The sequence below is a fragment of the Polyodon spathula genome, chromosome 4 (genome assembly GCF_017654505.1).
Source record: "Polyodon spathula isolate WHYD16114869_AA chromosome 4, ASM1765450v1, whole genome shotgun sequence".
Classification (NCBI taxonomy): Eukaryota; Metazoa; Chordata; class Actinopteri; order Acipenseriformes; family Polyodontidae; genus Polyodon; species Polyodon spathula.
The window spans coordinates 91,295,490-91,311,987 of record NC_054537.1 but is presented as its reverse complement, the minus strand read 5'-3'; the positions used below and the strand labels follow the sequence as shown (position 1 = coordinate 91,311,987).

Genomic DNA, 16,498 nt, shown 5'->3' with positions numbered 1-16,498 from the left:
AATGCAGAGAACGTTAAAAAGAAGCGAAATCTGGTCTCTGAAAAAGTGGGCTTTCCTTTTTTAAAAACTAATTAAATATATTGTTTAAATGTCACACAACTGCGATTTAAAAAAGTTATTTGTTGCAACCCCAACCCCCAACACCACACAAAAACTCACGTGTCCTCTTCACCGCGGGTTAAAAGTGAAACATTACTTTGCATACCATGCAAGATCTTATTGTCCAATGAGAAATTAGAACTGAGAAACTGTCCAATGGGACGAGCAGAGTCACCAGCAAGCAGGGAAAGAGGAAGTAGCTCACAACCTGTGAAGGGGCTACTTTCTGCTTGCTTGCCTTGGCTGTGTTAATGAATATGTGAAATGTTTGTGTTGACTTCCTCGTTAGTCTGTCTAACTGCAGAACTTCCTTAGTGAATTCATTACTATAGAAAGACCTAAATGAAAGCAGAAATGCAGCCTATACCGGAAGACGTAAAGACCCTCATAACAGGTAAAACATAACTGAAAATGTTAAACTGTGTATATATGCAGCTGTTTGTATTGTGCTATTATTTGATAAGAGTATCTTGTTATACTGATTCTGAAAAAAAGAGGAAGTGGATTTAAAAAAAAAAAAAGCAAAAGAACAAAAAAAAAAATTAGAAATGATCCAGTGTATTAAACTACTTGGTTGTAATACTGTGTTTGTAAATACGATTTTAAATCTCTCCAGCTCGCAGGTGATATTATATATCTGAGTATACAGACACAGGTTGTTGTTCGATTTGAGAAATCTCTAGCACCAGGCCTGTATAAGAAGGTTATACAGAAAGTACGTAGCATATCTAATCCGGAAGAGAGTTATTTTTCACAAAATAGCATACATTTTGTATGGATTGTGTGCTGGTTCTGTTTTAGTTTATATAAATAACTGGTTCCTGACTGGTTGAGGTGTTTAAAAAAAGCACTTCCGGCTTCTGCTGTAGCTATGAATTCTGTATTGTCAAATGAATGTAGTTTTCAACTGTGTTAGTTACTGTATCGTGAAGCTTTGCTACAAAGCTAGGATTTGTGTGTCGCTTTTAGTCAAATTCACATTACGCGCGTTGTTTTTGTTAATCTCATGTCAGTAGACTCATGTATGGGTTCATGATGTGTTGTTCTTTTTTTCTTCCTGTCTTGTTAGTTCATGTCACTGGCGTTTCTAAAATGATACCTGCGTTGTCTGGTGCATTGATGTAGTGGAGACAACCACAGTTTGATATATAATCACAGTTTGCACTGACCTCAGATATTATCTGAGTTAAAGCTCTTTATTTCAGATAGCGGGTTGCATTTTGCTTTGCCAGATGCCGGGAATAGACTGGTAAAGCCTTTGACAAACTTTTATGTTTATTTGTTGTTAAGATTTTCATGAAATCCAATACACAGCCACAGTGCAACAGTGTTACAAATGTGAATGCGCACAATAAACCAAACTTTTAAATGGTGTTTACACCCCCCCCCCACCAATCTACCCCCCCCCCCCCCCCCCCCCCCCATATATATATATATATATATATATATATTATATCTATTATATATAAAGATACGTACATCAAACCTATAGTAAGATTATAATATTAGATCTTATATGATATCAATTATATATATATAATTTTTTTTTGGTATTATCTTATTTGTCACAACGAAAACATTTGAATACTAGATGGTTATCATTCAGTAATACTCTGGCAATGACCTAAGAATCTCACTGTATTTTTTCTTATCATAATGTAATAATTGTTATCTTCATGATCAGATTTGGAAAAGTTTATATCAGATGTGCTGAAAGGAGAAAACCTAAGCAAGAAAACAAAAGAGAAGAAAGATGCCCTTCTCAAGAAAATCAAGGATGTGAAGTCAAGGTACAGTAGAATTGCACAGTTGGAAAGCTTCTGTAGACTCATTCTCTACTGTAGTCCCACCATCCAAATAAAAAAAAAGTGTAAATTCAGCAAGAGAACAAGAAAAAAAAGCATCTGCTATCAGAAGGACTTCGTGGTAGAGGTGATAGTCAAGTCAGTGAAACCTCAAAACCTCATCTGCGCCTATTAGCCTCACTCTTCTATACACCCAAAGTACAATGCATGTAGTGAGACTGGTGATGAATTGTACATAAAGAGAGAGAAAAAAATACAATCCTTTACTGTTTCAAATACACATAATAGCCCTTCCATGTTATTTTATTACCCTAACCATAGCCCCAAACCCAGCCTAAACCATATCATTATGAACAGTTATTACTAGGAAAACAACAAGCCTTAGCCCCAGCCCTACCATTAATAGATGCAGAACGACATTATAGAAGGAGAACTGATTGTTCAGATTTGTTATTCAAATTATATTGTTAAAATATCATGTCTGAATTTTCAACAACCCAAAACCAGTACTGTTGTTAGTGTGTAATGCTGTCTTATTGTGTAGTTAATAATTGTTTAGTTGTTGTTTGTGTCTGCTATGAAGATTGGCGATGTGTATACATTTTTGAAAAGCCAAGGATTATGATAATGTTTTTTGAATCCATATGTAACAAAATTATTGGAATTACATTTTACTTGTCTACTGTTTTTACAGTTATCCCCAAGACTTCCAAGAAAAATGTAAGTAGATGAGATGTTTCATACATTAAACTAAAATGCAACAATGCACAATGTACTGTCTACACATTGTATTGAAGGAATGTATCCAGTGATTGGATTTCAAAACCTAGATGAGGGTGCAGTCACCCTCTACTGGAAGAAATATAAAACAACATGACCTCTTGTTTTTACACTTGGTTTACAGACAACTGTTTTTCAGACAAGGGTAATATTGTGTCACAATGTGAGACAGTTTTTTGTACACTAGGAGGAATTAAATTACTTATTCAGGTAAATAAATCCTATAATTGAATGTGATAAAACAAAGAAAAAACATAATATATAAATAACGTATTTTTATGATAATATACAGAGTCGTGTAAATCAATAATATATTGTTCAGTTTGGTTAGTTATGTTTCCTGAGTTGTTATATAGAATGCAATTATAATTATTAGAATTATTCATTTACATGCAAATTAAAGTTAATATTATTTTTTTATTTGTGGTAAGAAATTAAAGTATTTAAATTACTTTCAGTGATTTTTTTTTTTTTTTTTAAGTGATTATAATTCTGATCTACATCTACATCTTTAGCATTAATGATGTGTTTTTGCTGAACCCGCTAAAGTGTCAGGAGTTTCCCTTCAAAGGGTCATGACCTGCAGCCTGTTAGTGCTGGTGTGAGGGTCACAGCTTGAGGTCATGAAAATCCTGTGTGAATTTGTAAGCAGCAAATGGCCTGACGTGTTGTAGCTGCAAACACAAGATGCCCAGGCTGTAAATAATATCAGTACTAGTTGACAGTCTAGAACAGGGCTTCCCAACCCCATGTGTCTTCTGGTTTCAGCATTCCAACTGAGCTCTCAATTACTTACCTAAACCCTTAATTTAATGAATAATTTGCTTAATTGGACCTATTTTCTTGTTTTCAGCTCTTAAAAAGTTGCAGATTTCAAGTTAGCTAGAAGTAACTTTAACTGCAGCGTTTTAGGAGCTAAGAACAATTAAAAAGGTGTAATTTAAGCAAATTATTAGTTCAGTTAGGGTCTAGCTAATTGAGAGCTCAGTTGGAATGAAAACCAGAAGCCACATGGGGTCCCCAGGACAGGGTTGGGAAGCCCTGGTCTAGGAGGTCCTGATAGTTTAATTGTATTACTGGCCAGTTAATGATGTAAAGATGTGGGTAAAACAAAGCTGTTCATAACTGCATTTTAAATGATTGCAGAAAACACAGACAGATGATATTTTGTATGATACTGTATAATGAATGCCCTTATAAGTATAGTGCAGCATTCATTTATAACAGGAAGCAATGCAAATCCGGAGCATGGCGGAAGCATCAAAATTACTGTTGTAGTAAAGTTAATTAGAAAAGGTCTTGGGTAGTTGAAAACCCAATTACGGTCATATAATAAATGTAGATTTATTGAGGATTGCTTTCAAGTAAAGACAGACTGTTTTCATTATAAGGTAGCATTGTGTAGCTTGTAGCCAAGCGAATTAAGGACTAATATTAATAATTAAAAAAAATATATATATATATATGAATATGATTGTACAGTATTCTAATTGTATACTGTATATTTAGATAATTCTGTTTAAGAAAAGCTGCTTATTAGAAAAAAAGATTAAATATAATTCTGGGCAAAATCCAATTTGAATGCATTTTCTTGCATGAAGCTCCTTGGATTTCAATTGTACAATCTGTTTTTGTATGTCGCAGATCACATTGTTAGTACAGTATATGTTCTGGCATCCTTCATTTGCCTTTAAGTAATCATATTATAGGACACCCTTGTAAATGTGATGTTATATGACCCACTAGTTTGGAAGATAATGGCTATATACAGGACACCCTCGCTATAAACGAGCCTTGGGGTCCAAGCCTTTTGTTCGTTATATTGAGGGGTTTGATATAGCGAAAGGACAATCAAAATGAACAATAAACTGTTGGATTACGTTAATGAGATAAGATTGTCAAAAAATAAAAAAGTACAATTGCATGTACCTGTTCGCCTCATGTATGCAGTATTCTGCTTTTGCTTTATCCAATTCGTTAAAGAATTGGAATGCCGTACAAGAAGTAGAAATTCAGAACTGAAGATGAACTTTTATTCAAAATCAATCTGACATGAATCGTTTCAGAGTGCACCAAATCATAATCCAACATGCAAGACTCCCAGACTGAGCTTTTATTCCAAATCAATCCGACATGAAAAGATCATCTGATCCTCAAGTTTTTTGGTGTTGTTTTTTCTTTAAATCAATTTTGCATTGCTGCATGGTTGCTTAACAAGCCAAAAACATGCTTTTTGACAACCTATATTCACAACAGAGATATATGCCTGCGGTACTCCTTTTTTCAACAACCTGAAATAATTTTCGTTTTGGAGGCATAGTTATACAGCCAGATGCTTTTTTTTTATTAAGACAAAATAGTTGACAAGAGGTGGTATCCCGAGCATACAGACCGGGATGTTGATAGTATGTTTTTATGTGATCTTGGTTCATTATAGTTTTGTTATAATGAAGGGTGTTAGAGCTAGGGTGTACTGTATTAGTGTTTTAGGGTATTTGCCAAGAATCAACATGATCATCATTATTGTAGTAACACATAGTAATACAGCAGACCCCTGATTTTTAAATGACATTTATCAATACTGAGATTAGCATGCTTGTGCAGAAAAGTCTTGATTGTTTCCTGGTTTTGTGTGTGTGTGTGTGTGTGTGTGTGTGTGTGTGTGTGTGTATATAAATAAAATCATATTTTATTTATTTTTTATTTTTTTTCCACCCCATAGCTGATTCAGTGGACTCGGATAACTATGAAGACCTGGAAAACGATACTGTTTCTATGACATCAGAAAGAAACGATAAAGATGAAGAATCTCCCTATGATAGTATGTACCAAGTTCCATTTTTTTCCTTTGTTTTTGTTGCTTTGCAGTGAGTGAGGAGATAAACTGGTCACAAAGAGTTAATTATATCAACCTGGCTTTAAAGCAGATCAATTGAACTGAAGAGCTCTCTCTAGTGGTACACCAAGAGAAGGAATCTGTTCCCATGTACTGGTGAATTTAGGATAAACCATATAAAGGCTTTGCAGGATTTCTGGCATGCTTTAATATATTAATGTGTATATTTTTAATCATTTAGAAATAGTTAATATTGCAACCTAACTGGAACTTATTTTGATTTGGGGAAAAAAAACCAAAACCCAGACCACCCCCAAAATCTTTCTTGCTGTTTACTGTCCCTAAGTATTAAAAATATATTCTTCTCGTTTTTAAAGTACTACCGCCAAAATCTCTTTGCACATGTAGCCTGTTTTTTGTTTAATGTCTGAGATTTTGAAATCTGTTGTAATTGCTTTTAAATTACTACTATCTTTTAAGAATTGCTTAAATCGTAATTGATTGCTTATAAAAATGAAATGTACAGCAGTAAATGTTTGGTGTTTCATCAAAGGCTTCCAGGATCAGTGCTGCAACCTGTGCTAAACTGTTTTTAATACATGATAAATATGTTTGCACAGCGCTGCCATTTCCCCTTGGAAGCATACATTTCTTCTATTAAGAGATCAGTAGTTTTCCAGTGCATAGCTCATAAATAAGATGGGAAGTACTGTATTCACACTTGTTTTGCATGTGAAATGCACAGTGTAAAACACGATGTCCATCGTGTTGACATTAAAACATTATTATTCTTATTAAATTCATTTGTGTATTTTTATAGTAATTTCAGTCTGTCATATCTTAATATGGTCTGTACAATATATATATATATATATATATATATATATATATATATATATATATATATATATATATATATATATATATATATATATATATATATATATATATATATATATATATATATATATATATATATATATATATATATATATATATAAAATTAATTGATTGATTGATTGATTGATTGTAGGATTCTGCCAAGTCAGTGCCCCAATTTGAACGATTGCTCCACCGCAACTTTTAGCTGAAAGTCAAACTTTCACCGTTAATTTCCGGTTTTTATTAACCATGCACAAATAATGCCTGAGGGGAGGTATTCGCGGCTCACGTGAATAGAACACACTGCCTGGTAGTAGTTGCTCTGTGCGTTGAATGATTCAGGGTTTGGCTTATCTTCGGTTCAGATGACAAAGACGTGGAGTTTAGTGGCTTCGCATCCGTTGATACATACTCCGCAGTCTGATTTGATTATGCTTTCCTATTATGCTGCAATCCATATTTTGGATACATTTTTTATTAGACCCTGCAAGAGCTTGTATTTCAGACACCATTTTTTTTGTATTAAATATTTTAGTGCTGTAGTTTTACTTTGGATGTTAATGTATTAATTTGTGTTATGTTTTCACAATGAACACTGCCATTTCTTACTTGCTGAAGTTATTTAAAGCCCTTTATTTTAATGGACTGAATATTTCTTGTGTTTTTATATATTTTTTAAATGTAGCAACTTGGCATTTTTCACCTACAAATGTGGTTTTTCATGATTCTGGATATATGGATATAATCTCTCAATGTTAACAGAATTTAAGAATCTCAAAAGGTCAAATCCTACACCTCTGTACGCATCCTGTGCTAGTCTTTCACTTCTAATATTTCACAGTCTTCATGAATCTGGTTCAAAAGTTCACCCAATTCCCAAAAGACCACCTCATTTTCTATTTATTCCCTCAAGCCCTCAAATGTGTTTGAAATTTTTTATTAGATTTTTTTTTTTATGGCTTATTAGGTACCGTAGGAAAGAAAGATTAGTTTAAATATGTATCTTCTAATGAAGTTTGAAGCACACTTTTGGCATACTCTATAATCGTGTCAGATTGTTAATGCCAATTACTTGAAAGGATTGTTGCTCTTTCCACTGGGGATTCTCAGATCATTGATTTAAATCAGGTCCTGATTTTCTTTTTCAAGTTACAGATGTTCACATAAAGACTGTTGTTAGCAGCTATAAGAGGGTTTTTTGATTTCCTCAGTACTGGAGATTTCTAGAAGCCGATTCATTTTAAACCACTGTTTATCTTCTGGTGCCAACCTGGATTATTTAACACTGAAATGGGTGTTGTTTGCTTGTGCAAATGCTTCATGGTTTACTGGCCACCAGAAGGAGAACTAGAAGAAAGGGTACAATGGTGACATGTCAACCAAACAACAAACTATTAAGCACTTTCTATGCTTCATTTTTACATTTGATATGTATTGATATATGAGGAAGCTGATTTACTTATTCAACATCTGTAGAAGCTGATTTGCTGATCATTGGTACTTTGCATTTTTATACTTCAGTATAACAAAACTGACTTCAATAGTTAATTGGTTGCTGTACTTGGTTAATTTTGGCTTGCATTTAACAAACAAAGGTTTGTAAATTTGTGTATTTAATTTATTTTCCCCAGTTTTAGGATGTGGTGCGTTGTTTATATTAGGCATGTGTTAATCATTATGGACAAAGCTATTTTATTGATTCTTTAGAAAGCTATACAGGAGCCATAGAGGTGATTGTATTATAGGATTATTGCTTATTGCCTATCTCATCTTTGAGGTGAATTGTGGAATTCAGTAGAATAAAAAGTGTGTTCAAATGAATAAGGTCTCAAAATAAAGTGTAACTGCTATTTAAAAATGTTTGTTGCAATAGCATAAGCTACAAAGAGAAAAGGTTAGAAGAATGTGTGGTGTACCAGATACACTGTTATACATGTAGGGGTTTCTGAGGCAGATGGAACAGTGTAGTGAAGGAGGTGGGTTATAAATTACAGATTAAAGGCAACTGGAATATTCCTAGAGACAGCCAAATGTGTGCATCATTTTTTAAAATTTAATTTGTTTCTGTCATCCATGGTAAATGTTGGCCTTTATGTCTGTAAACTCCTGCAAAATCTTAACAGAAGGCCTAACATCAACTTTGTTTTTTTAAACCATAAATAAAATAAATTTATTTATGTGTTGTATAGCCTACATTTCAAGAATTTGTATACATCACTATCTTGATGCTTGTCCCTGAAAGATTTCAGTTTCAGTGTTCCTAACCTTTTGAGAGGTTCATTTGAAAGAATGTATACAGATGTCATCGGGGAAACGAGTCGGATACATCCGCTGAATGATGAATTTCCAGATTATACTCTTTAGTTTATCAAGGTCCCAGGCACATTTATCAAACCAGGAGAGGCAAGTGCTTTGAGGTGGGGAGGTAGCTAATCTCTTCTCGCGCCTAATATCGTATCACAAACCGAAGAAGTTTGTTTTAAAACAAAATTGTCTTGGAGCATACAACAACAAGTTTTATATTAATCTTGTTGTAGCCAATTCTGATAACACTTATAACTACAGAAGTTCATGTAGGGTTAGATAATATTTAACATTTGGTTTACTTAAGATGCTTATGAAATTGTACTTGGACATTACGCACATTTTACGAGTATGGGAATACAGTATTAATTTTCTTGGTATATTTATTGTAGTTCAATCTTTGCCAACTTGTAGGTGGAAGAAAACCCACACAATAAAATCCAGTGCTACAGTAAGAGCAGCACTTAATTATTTTGCTTAAAATGCAAATGCTTAACAGCAAAGAGTAATACTACCGTCTTTTGCTTTTGGTGATAAAGGGAGTTCTTTGACCTTTTCCTAGATAAATTATGTAAAAGAAAAATATTTATATTAATTTAAAATACAAGGGAAAACAGTCTCATTACCGTGTTTTGATCAATTCCGGGCAGCCTGAGCTGTAGCACATTGTTGTAGCCACTGGCTGATGGAATGCACAGAGAGGAGCCTCGTGGTGATAGTGCTCATCAGAATAGGGTTCAGTCAGCGGTCAGCAACAAATAATTCAAGATTGCTTCTAAGTTTGCAGCTGGTGGAATTTGCTTGTCGCCCTAAGCCCAGTTGAGCTACAGAGCCTGGGGGGGGGGGGGGGAAAAAAAAAAAAAAAAAAAAAAGGCATATTTGGTTCTTAGCAACTGCATATCACACAACACAAAGCATTTTTACAGCCTCCAAAGGCTTTCCCTTTGTGATGGCAGAATAATACTTTTATCGCTGGTTAATGGACAAAATAATTATTTGGCTTGCAATGCTGCCAGTTTAGGTTACATAAATAATATACAAATATTTTAACACTGTAAAAGTCACAAGACTGCTACTTTGAATCACTTAAATGTGTTTTTAAAAAAAAAAAAATGTTTTGAAGTAGATGTATGTTTTACAACCTTGTATCAAGTACAAAAAAGCTACAAAAGTGCAATTTGAACAGTGGATGGCCAGGTTTTATAGCCCTTTCAGAGGCTCTGGCAGGAAAAGGCATGCCGTTTTATTGTTTTTATGACTTTTCCCACAATCTGCTATGGCCACATTTCCACGGGGCTAAAAACATAGTTCAAATAAGTTGCCTTGCAACAGTTCACTGCACATAGTGATGACTTTGTGTTTGTGGTTGCAGACTGATATCAGAATGCATTTTGTGTAGTTGATGGGTATATTTATTTTCTTAATAGATCTCGGTATCTCTGTTTGAATGTGTACCATTGCAAATTAAATTCAAAGGTACATGTAAAACTGTATTTTACATTATACAGATAGTTGTTTTGGAAACAACGTGATTGAATATGCATATACAGTAGGATACACCCCCAGTGCGTATGTAATCTGTGTCTTGAGGCTCCCTGCTATAAAGATGATTTGTCTTTTATACATTTTCTTATTGAAATTGTGAATATAGTTGTGTTCTCAAACACTAATATTTACATTTTCATTTCAGTAATTTATTGGCAGCACTAAAGGACGGCGCACAAGGAGGTTAAGTGACTTGCTCAGAGTAGCACACAGCAAACCTCCTGTAGCCTTTCTTATCTAATCTAACCTTACTGTATGCATTTCAGTCAAACCATTATTCAGCATCTTTGTTTGTTCACAAGCAAAAACTTTAGCCAAAGATTGTGTTCAGTCAGCGACTGTAGTCTTGGCTTGGTAGCCTTTAACACTAGATACACCCCAGGAATATATGCACCAACATTTTTTTTTTTTTAAAATCTAAATTGTGCGGTATCTCTGTACAAGTATGTACAAAGTAACAAAAGTATTGTGCAGTTGTGTTGGGTTCTTCTCTCATACTGGATATCAAAATACTAGCTTATGTAAAAAAAAAAACCAACTAAGTAGAAAATCTATGTTTTTTTTTTTTTTTAAACATAGTCTTTCTAAATTCCAAGATTGAAATAAAGGAACACCAGCTCTTTTCAGTTTGTCTTCCGAAAGAGAACGCCTCTGATCAGACAGGACAAGATTATACAGCGAGTTGTACCTCCACAGTGTACAAAGCAAAACAAAGAACATCTTTTGCTCTCTCTTTTGCTGATATATTTGCAACGTGGGACCTTTGTCGTGGCAGATTCTGGCAAAATCGAGCAATACTCCCTTTATCCTCAGTGTGATCCAACATTTGTCTCTGTTAATGGCGATATTATTTAATGCGTTTTATGCATAAAATTACGTGGGCACGTAATTCCCCGGAGTGTAATTAGAATAAATCCATTTGCAGAAATACTTTTGGCTGTAGTATTCTGAATGCCAATTCACAGTTCATACTGCAAGTCAAATATAGGACTTACTCATTGTTTAATTGGTGAAGCATATAAATTTAAATGCCTCAAGCAAATCTCTGTTAGAGTGCATAGAAGTACTTCTAATTTCTTTTTAATATGTTTATTAAGCCCCTCTGTCAGTTTTTTTTTTTGTAAACCCGGCATATGGTAAATACCTTCTGCTTTGAGATGCTTCAAATTCTGTAACAACTGTGTTCTGTGACTCTCCAAGTTTTAAGTAATGGGTATCGTACAAGAAAAATGAACCATCTCATGACCGTAATCTTACAAAGCTACGTAAGCTACAACGGTTTTAAAGCCTCATATCTTGGATATCACTTGAAGTAGTCTTCAGATTGATAGGGTTATGTAAGCACTGCTCGTGACTTCACATTTATTGGGTACAGAGACAGTGACATGGAGTCATGTTTTAGTATTTGGTAAACAAGTGTTTCATATGAAATTCTCAGTTCAGTTACATTGTTGGTGTTTAATAAATTCAATTCGATATGCTGTTCTTGCATTACAGGAATACTTTGTTTTTGTTTACAAAAACTCCTGTAGATTTATTTTTAGGTGTGTACCGGTAATAAAAATGCCTCAAGTAAACCCTGGGGTAAATACTTACATTATACTAATAAAACATGGAAGATGAACAGTAACCATTTGTACTAAACTGTTTCCCTGTTAAATACGGCATCAGAAAAGTATTCTTTCTGTGCTAGTTTTGTATGTATTTGCCAATTCACTCTCAGGCGCTTCAGTTATTAGAAGTATATCATTTAGTTTTGTAGTGCCCTAAATAATTCTTACCTCCTTATTAGTTTTATTAGCATTATTACTGATCTGGCTCTTGTACTGAGGATCTTTTGGTTCGTCACTTGTGTGGTTTTGTTTTAATGTTTAAGATATGTATATATTGTAAATATATTTTTTTACTTTGACCAAGATTCCAGTAAACTACTACAGCAGCTCCCTTGGGTACAGTTCAGAGTGCATGGACAGGAATGCAACACGGACGTCATTTTAGAAATCAATGTCTCCTTATTTAAATTATTCATTGCTTCTGTATTACTGTTAATGCTTGCTATTGGACTACAGTCCTGTCATAATGTATGTTCTGATAGCTTAAGGAAGTGAGACTTGACACTCTTGGTAGGGTTTCCAAGTAAAGTGTTTGAAATAAGCCTGTAAAATATATAGCTAGCAACGTATTGTAACATATTGACTACTGCTTTGTAATGGAGTCCATAACGAGAAGAAGGGACGATTGTTTGTGAGAGTCTCAGTATAACCATGTTCCTTTTAAAAATGAGGTAAAGCCCCATTCCTTAATTCATATCCTTTTATTATGGTGTATTAATAGGGTGCCATTTTATTTTCTCACCTCCTATATTGCTGGTGTTTGTAAAATTCCTTTCTGCCCAATCCATCAAGATGCTTCCTGCCTTGAGGAGCTAAAGTCAATTTTGCAGCTCAATGCCACAAACCCTAGCCTATTGTTGCCAGAGCTGTAAGTTTCATCGCTGAGTTTGTCTTGCTCTCTTCGTGTTTGTTTGGAGGCTGGGTGTAAACAGCCAAGAAGTACTTTAACAAAGAAATGCTGACTTGAATGTAGTGTTTTAAAATAGAAAACTTATACCACTATGACAAACGTGAACAATGTGTGCAAAATGAGTTTATAATTAGACATGAGTACACACAGTAATGGGTGCTGGAGCATTTTAGCATAGTACACCTTTTTGTGTTTTGAGTTTGTTTTGTTTGATATTTTTAAGTGCAGTTTTATGTTGCTGTCTTTTGTTAGGTTTTCTGATCAGATTTAGGCTCCAGTCTAGATCAGATCAGATTTTTGTCCCTTTCCTGCACTGTAGGGTGTGTGATTTACTTGTCATGAGCATTTCATATTGTTTCCATGTTGTTAAAATGCAGTATTGTGTGTGCTTGTTTATGCTTTATGTACAGTAGGTGGGTCTGGATTTGTGCATGCTTTATATCAAACATTAATAGTTCTTAAGGAGGATCAATCAAAAGTAGCTAATTTTCTATATTCAGAAACTGTTTCCAGATGCAAGAGATAGCTATCGAACTGTAATGGGATGGGGGGGGGGGGTGGGGGTGGGGGTACCGAAATCTGGTTGCAACGGTGGTTGCAAAGGGTTCACCCCAGCGCCGTTCCAAAGCCACTGCCCAGCGGTTTGTTAGGATTTTTTATACTGCAAAACACGTGATTTCTAAATCAACCGGGATATGTGCACTATACAACTTATGCTTATTTAGAAAATAAATAGAATTTGCATGCAAATCATCAGCAGTAATTATGTTAACAATGTATTGTTTTATCACCAGTCTTCTGCTTTTAAGTATGAACCAAAAAAATTAAGTATGAGGTAACATTTTAAGTTTGATTACTTGGGATTTTGAAAAATGTCAAATCCTACTCGCAGCTCAAAGAACCAAAACAAACAAAAACCTTGCAATCACCATTGTATATTAACTTCAGTTTCTCATACATTGGTGACAAGGATGATCTGCATCCTCATCTGTCATTTATTGTAAAGTACTGGCTCACGAAAGCCAAGGTGTTGGGCATCTTGACACACGGCATCCAGATTGTGTTGGGAAACAAGTTTTTCCAGAAGAAAGCTGATCAATTAGCTGAACAGCAAGATGTTCTTAAATTCAGTCAAATGCATGGTTTATTTTGTAAGAATGGACAGCTCAATAAAATAAATGCAACAGTGGCAGGTCGTCAGCCGACGCAAGTGGGGCATGGCCTCGCCAATAATTCCCAAAGGCTATAAGAAACATTTTGCATATTCATATTTAATTGAGAAATATAAATACATTTAAGCATGTTAAATACATTCAAGTCCACAGAAGCACTAGTGACATTATTTAAGTCTCGTAACGCCAGAAAGCTGGAACAATGTAGTATTGCTGTGTGATGCACAAACCTTGAGTGCCTCACAAAGCTGCTTGTTACCATGGCAACTCACCACGCTGAGGAGTCCCTTTATGAAGGCGTTGCTATTGTAACCACAGCTTGAGGCACCTACTGGATATGGAGCAGTAAGAATGTGTGTGATTTTTTTTTTTTTTTTTTTTTTTTTTTTTAATTTGTTCAATAATGGTTTTAATTCAATCTGATATTATATGCGACCTGAGGAAAGTACGTTTTACAGAAAGATCCCAAGAAGAGATGTTCATTTGTTAAGGACGCAGAACAACACCAGCACTGGAGATTGTTAAAGACGGTAAACAAACGCGACAGGGTGTTCAGAAAATGGAAGGCGGTGCTGTGAACAAACTATTGTTGGCCATGTTTCCTTCTTTCATCTAAATAAGACAAGTTTACGTCTCTTTCTTTTCTTGCCATGACATGACAAGCTGCCTTGTTTGTTTTGAATGAATCATTTAGTGATATTGTATTTGTCTTCATAGTGAATGTTCCAAGCTGGTGTCACATATTTGACTTGTAGAACTAAATAGAATGTGGTTTTAAGGTTCTGGTTTGCTAATTGATTATAAAAACTTGCATCCGCAATTCTGTCAATTTTGTGTTGTTTACAATGTTTTTTAATTGATATGGGGGGGGGGGGGTCTATTTTACATGGCGACTGCAATCTACTTGAATGTATTAAAATGCTCTCAGCGGCGGCATATATGCAATCAGCTGAACAAAGTAAATTTACTTTTATTACGTTAGCCATTCAGTGGCGGTGGTAATAACTATTGTGATTTGTGCCTCGCCTATCAAAAAAGTCACGAGCCACTACTGAAATGCAATAAACAATAACGAACGCAGGATAAATAAAAGGGTTTCATAACCAGTCAGGTAACGGCAAAGCTAACAGTCTCCCACAGCTCCTAAACTCTCACTCTTCACCCAGCCCCTCCCTCTGCCAGGCTTACATTTCACTCTGCTGTGCGCACTTCCCCAATCACAGGCACGCATTCCCGTCCCAACACCCATTATCTCAATGCACCCACACAGTTCATTACTCCCCAGCGGGGCTCTCCTGAAAATTCTTGTTTGCAACTGGCTGCAGTCCCGATGTTTGAGCGAATGGGACCCTTAACTTAAATACCTGGGCTGGCTATCGTGTGTCAATTTATACAAGAGGAACCGAAAATACCCCTGCCACTCGCTACAAGAACTAACCACTTCCCCTTTACAGTTTTACTCTGATCTCATCATTCTATTTTAGTACCATAGCAACTATATACTCACTGTCTGAACATCTGGTTTACACTCTCTCTTAGTCAGGGTTTTTCAGGGTCGTGTCCTTGAAGTGGGTCTTTCCTTTGAAGGTACTCTGGTCGGGTTCAGCTCTATCAGGCTTGGCTCGCCAATTGTAATAGGTTTGTTTTCAGGTAATCTTCAGTCAAAATTAGGTTAATTCAATAACAAAGCAATTCAGAGACCATCCAAAACGTAATCCCATGCAGATGCTGCAGGTAAAGCTACAGGTCGTGACAGGTAATATTCTTGCTGCAAGTAAAAGCCTACAGGTTTCGATAAATAGAATCTTGAGCAACGAAATATAAATTGCATTAATATACAGGGCAGGTTACATCCCACAGGTAGTGGAAATCTTCTTTCACCAGTGAACAGAGTTGGCCCCCTTCTTATTGGAGGTGCACCAGCCTCTGTCCTGTGACAGCACCTTTTGGCCAAAGTCTTCTGGTTTTAGAACCAGTTTTATTTGGGTTGATTGTGGTTTTCCCCTATGTTCAAAATCCGCTTTTTAAGTAGAAACAACTCGTGCATAAACAAGGGTCATTCGCTTGAGATGACAACTGCTCTTTTGAACCATAAAAAAAACTGTTTTATATGACTCTGCTATGCAGGTACCTTTTGGCTGCGTGCAGCGTTACAGAGCTACAAGGACTAGGCAGCGCTAAGCAGTACATTTAAAAACCTTACATTTAAACACAGGATAATCACACAACATAATATTGTTTGATTCGTTTTTGCATACACTTGTTTTTGTTGGTTCCACCAAGTCTTCTGCTTTAGGAAGCAACAAATAAACAGTTTTTTGCTCAGTTCAAAATGTGTTTTTACTGGAAAAACAAGCTTTCATCATCAAAACTTATTGTAAGCCAATTTGGTGATGTAGCCTTGATGTGATATTAACTGACACTGAGATCAGGACTGTATCAAATTTTCTTTAGACGATTCGTTCAGTAAAGGTGTTTAATGACAGTGTGAACACTTAGAGGTGATGATTAATTGCCCTGGGCACTTTGGACTGGCTTTTTGTGTGCCATAG

General features: G+C 35.3%; 1 protein-coding gene across 2 annotated transcripts in view; it reads left to right on the top strand.

Annotated features, from left to right (window-relative positions):
• Positions 1-286: 286 nt before the first annotated feature.
• Positions 287-16,498, top strand: part of skap2 (src kinase associated phosphoprotein 2) — a 67,229-nt gene continuing 51,017 nt past the window's right edge. Inside the window, exons 1-4 of one of the 2 annotated variants that reach the window (XM_041249018.1) lie at positions 287-493; positions 1,784-1,889; positions 2,599-2,624; positions 5,407-5,505. In XM_041249018.1, coding sequence (XP_041104952.1) covers positions 442-493; positions 1,784-1,889; positions 2,599-2,624; positions 5,407-5,505 — 283 coding nt within the window. In that variant the 5' untranslated portion in view covers positions 287-441. The remainder of the gene's footprint in view (positions 494-1,783; positions 1,890-2,598; positions 2,625-5,406; positions 5,506-16,498) is intronic. The other variant, XM_041249016.1, reaches the window with a different exon arrangement.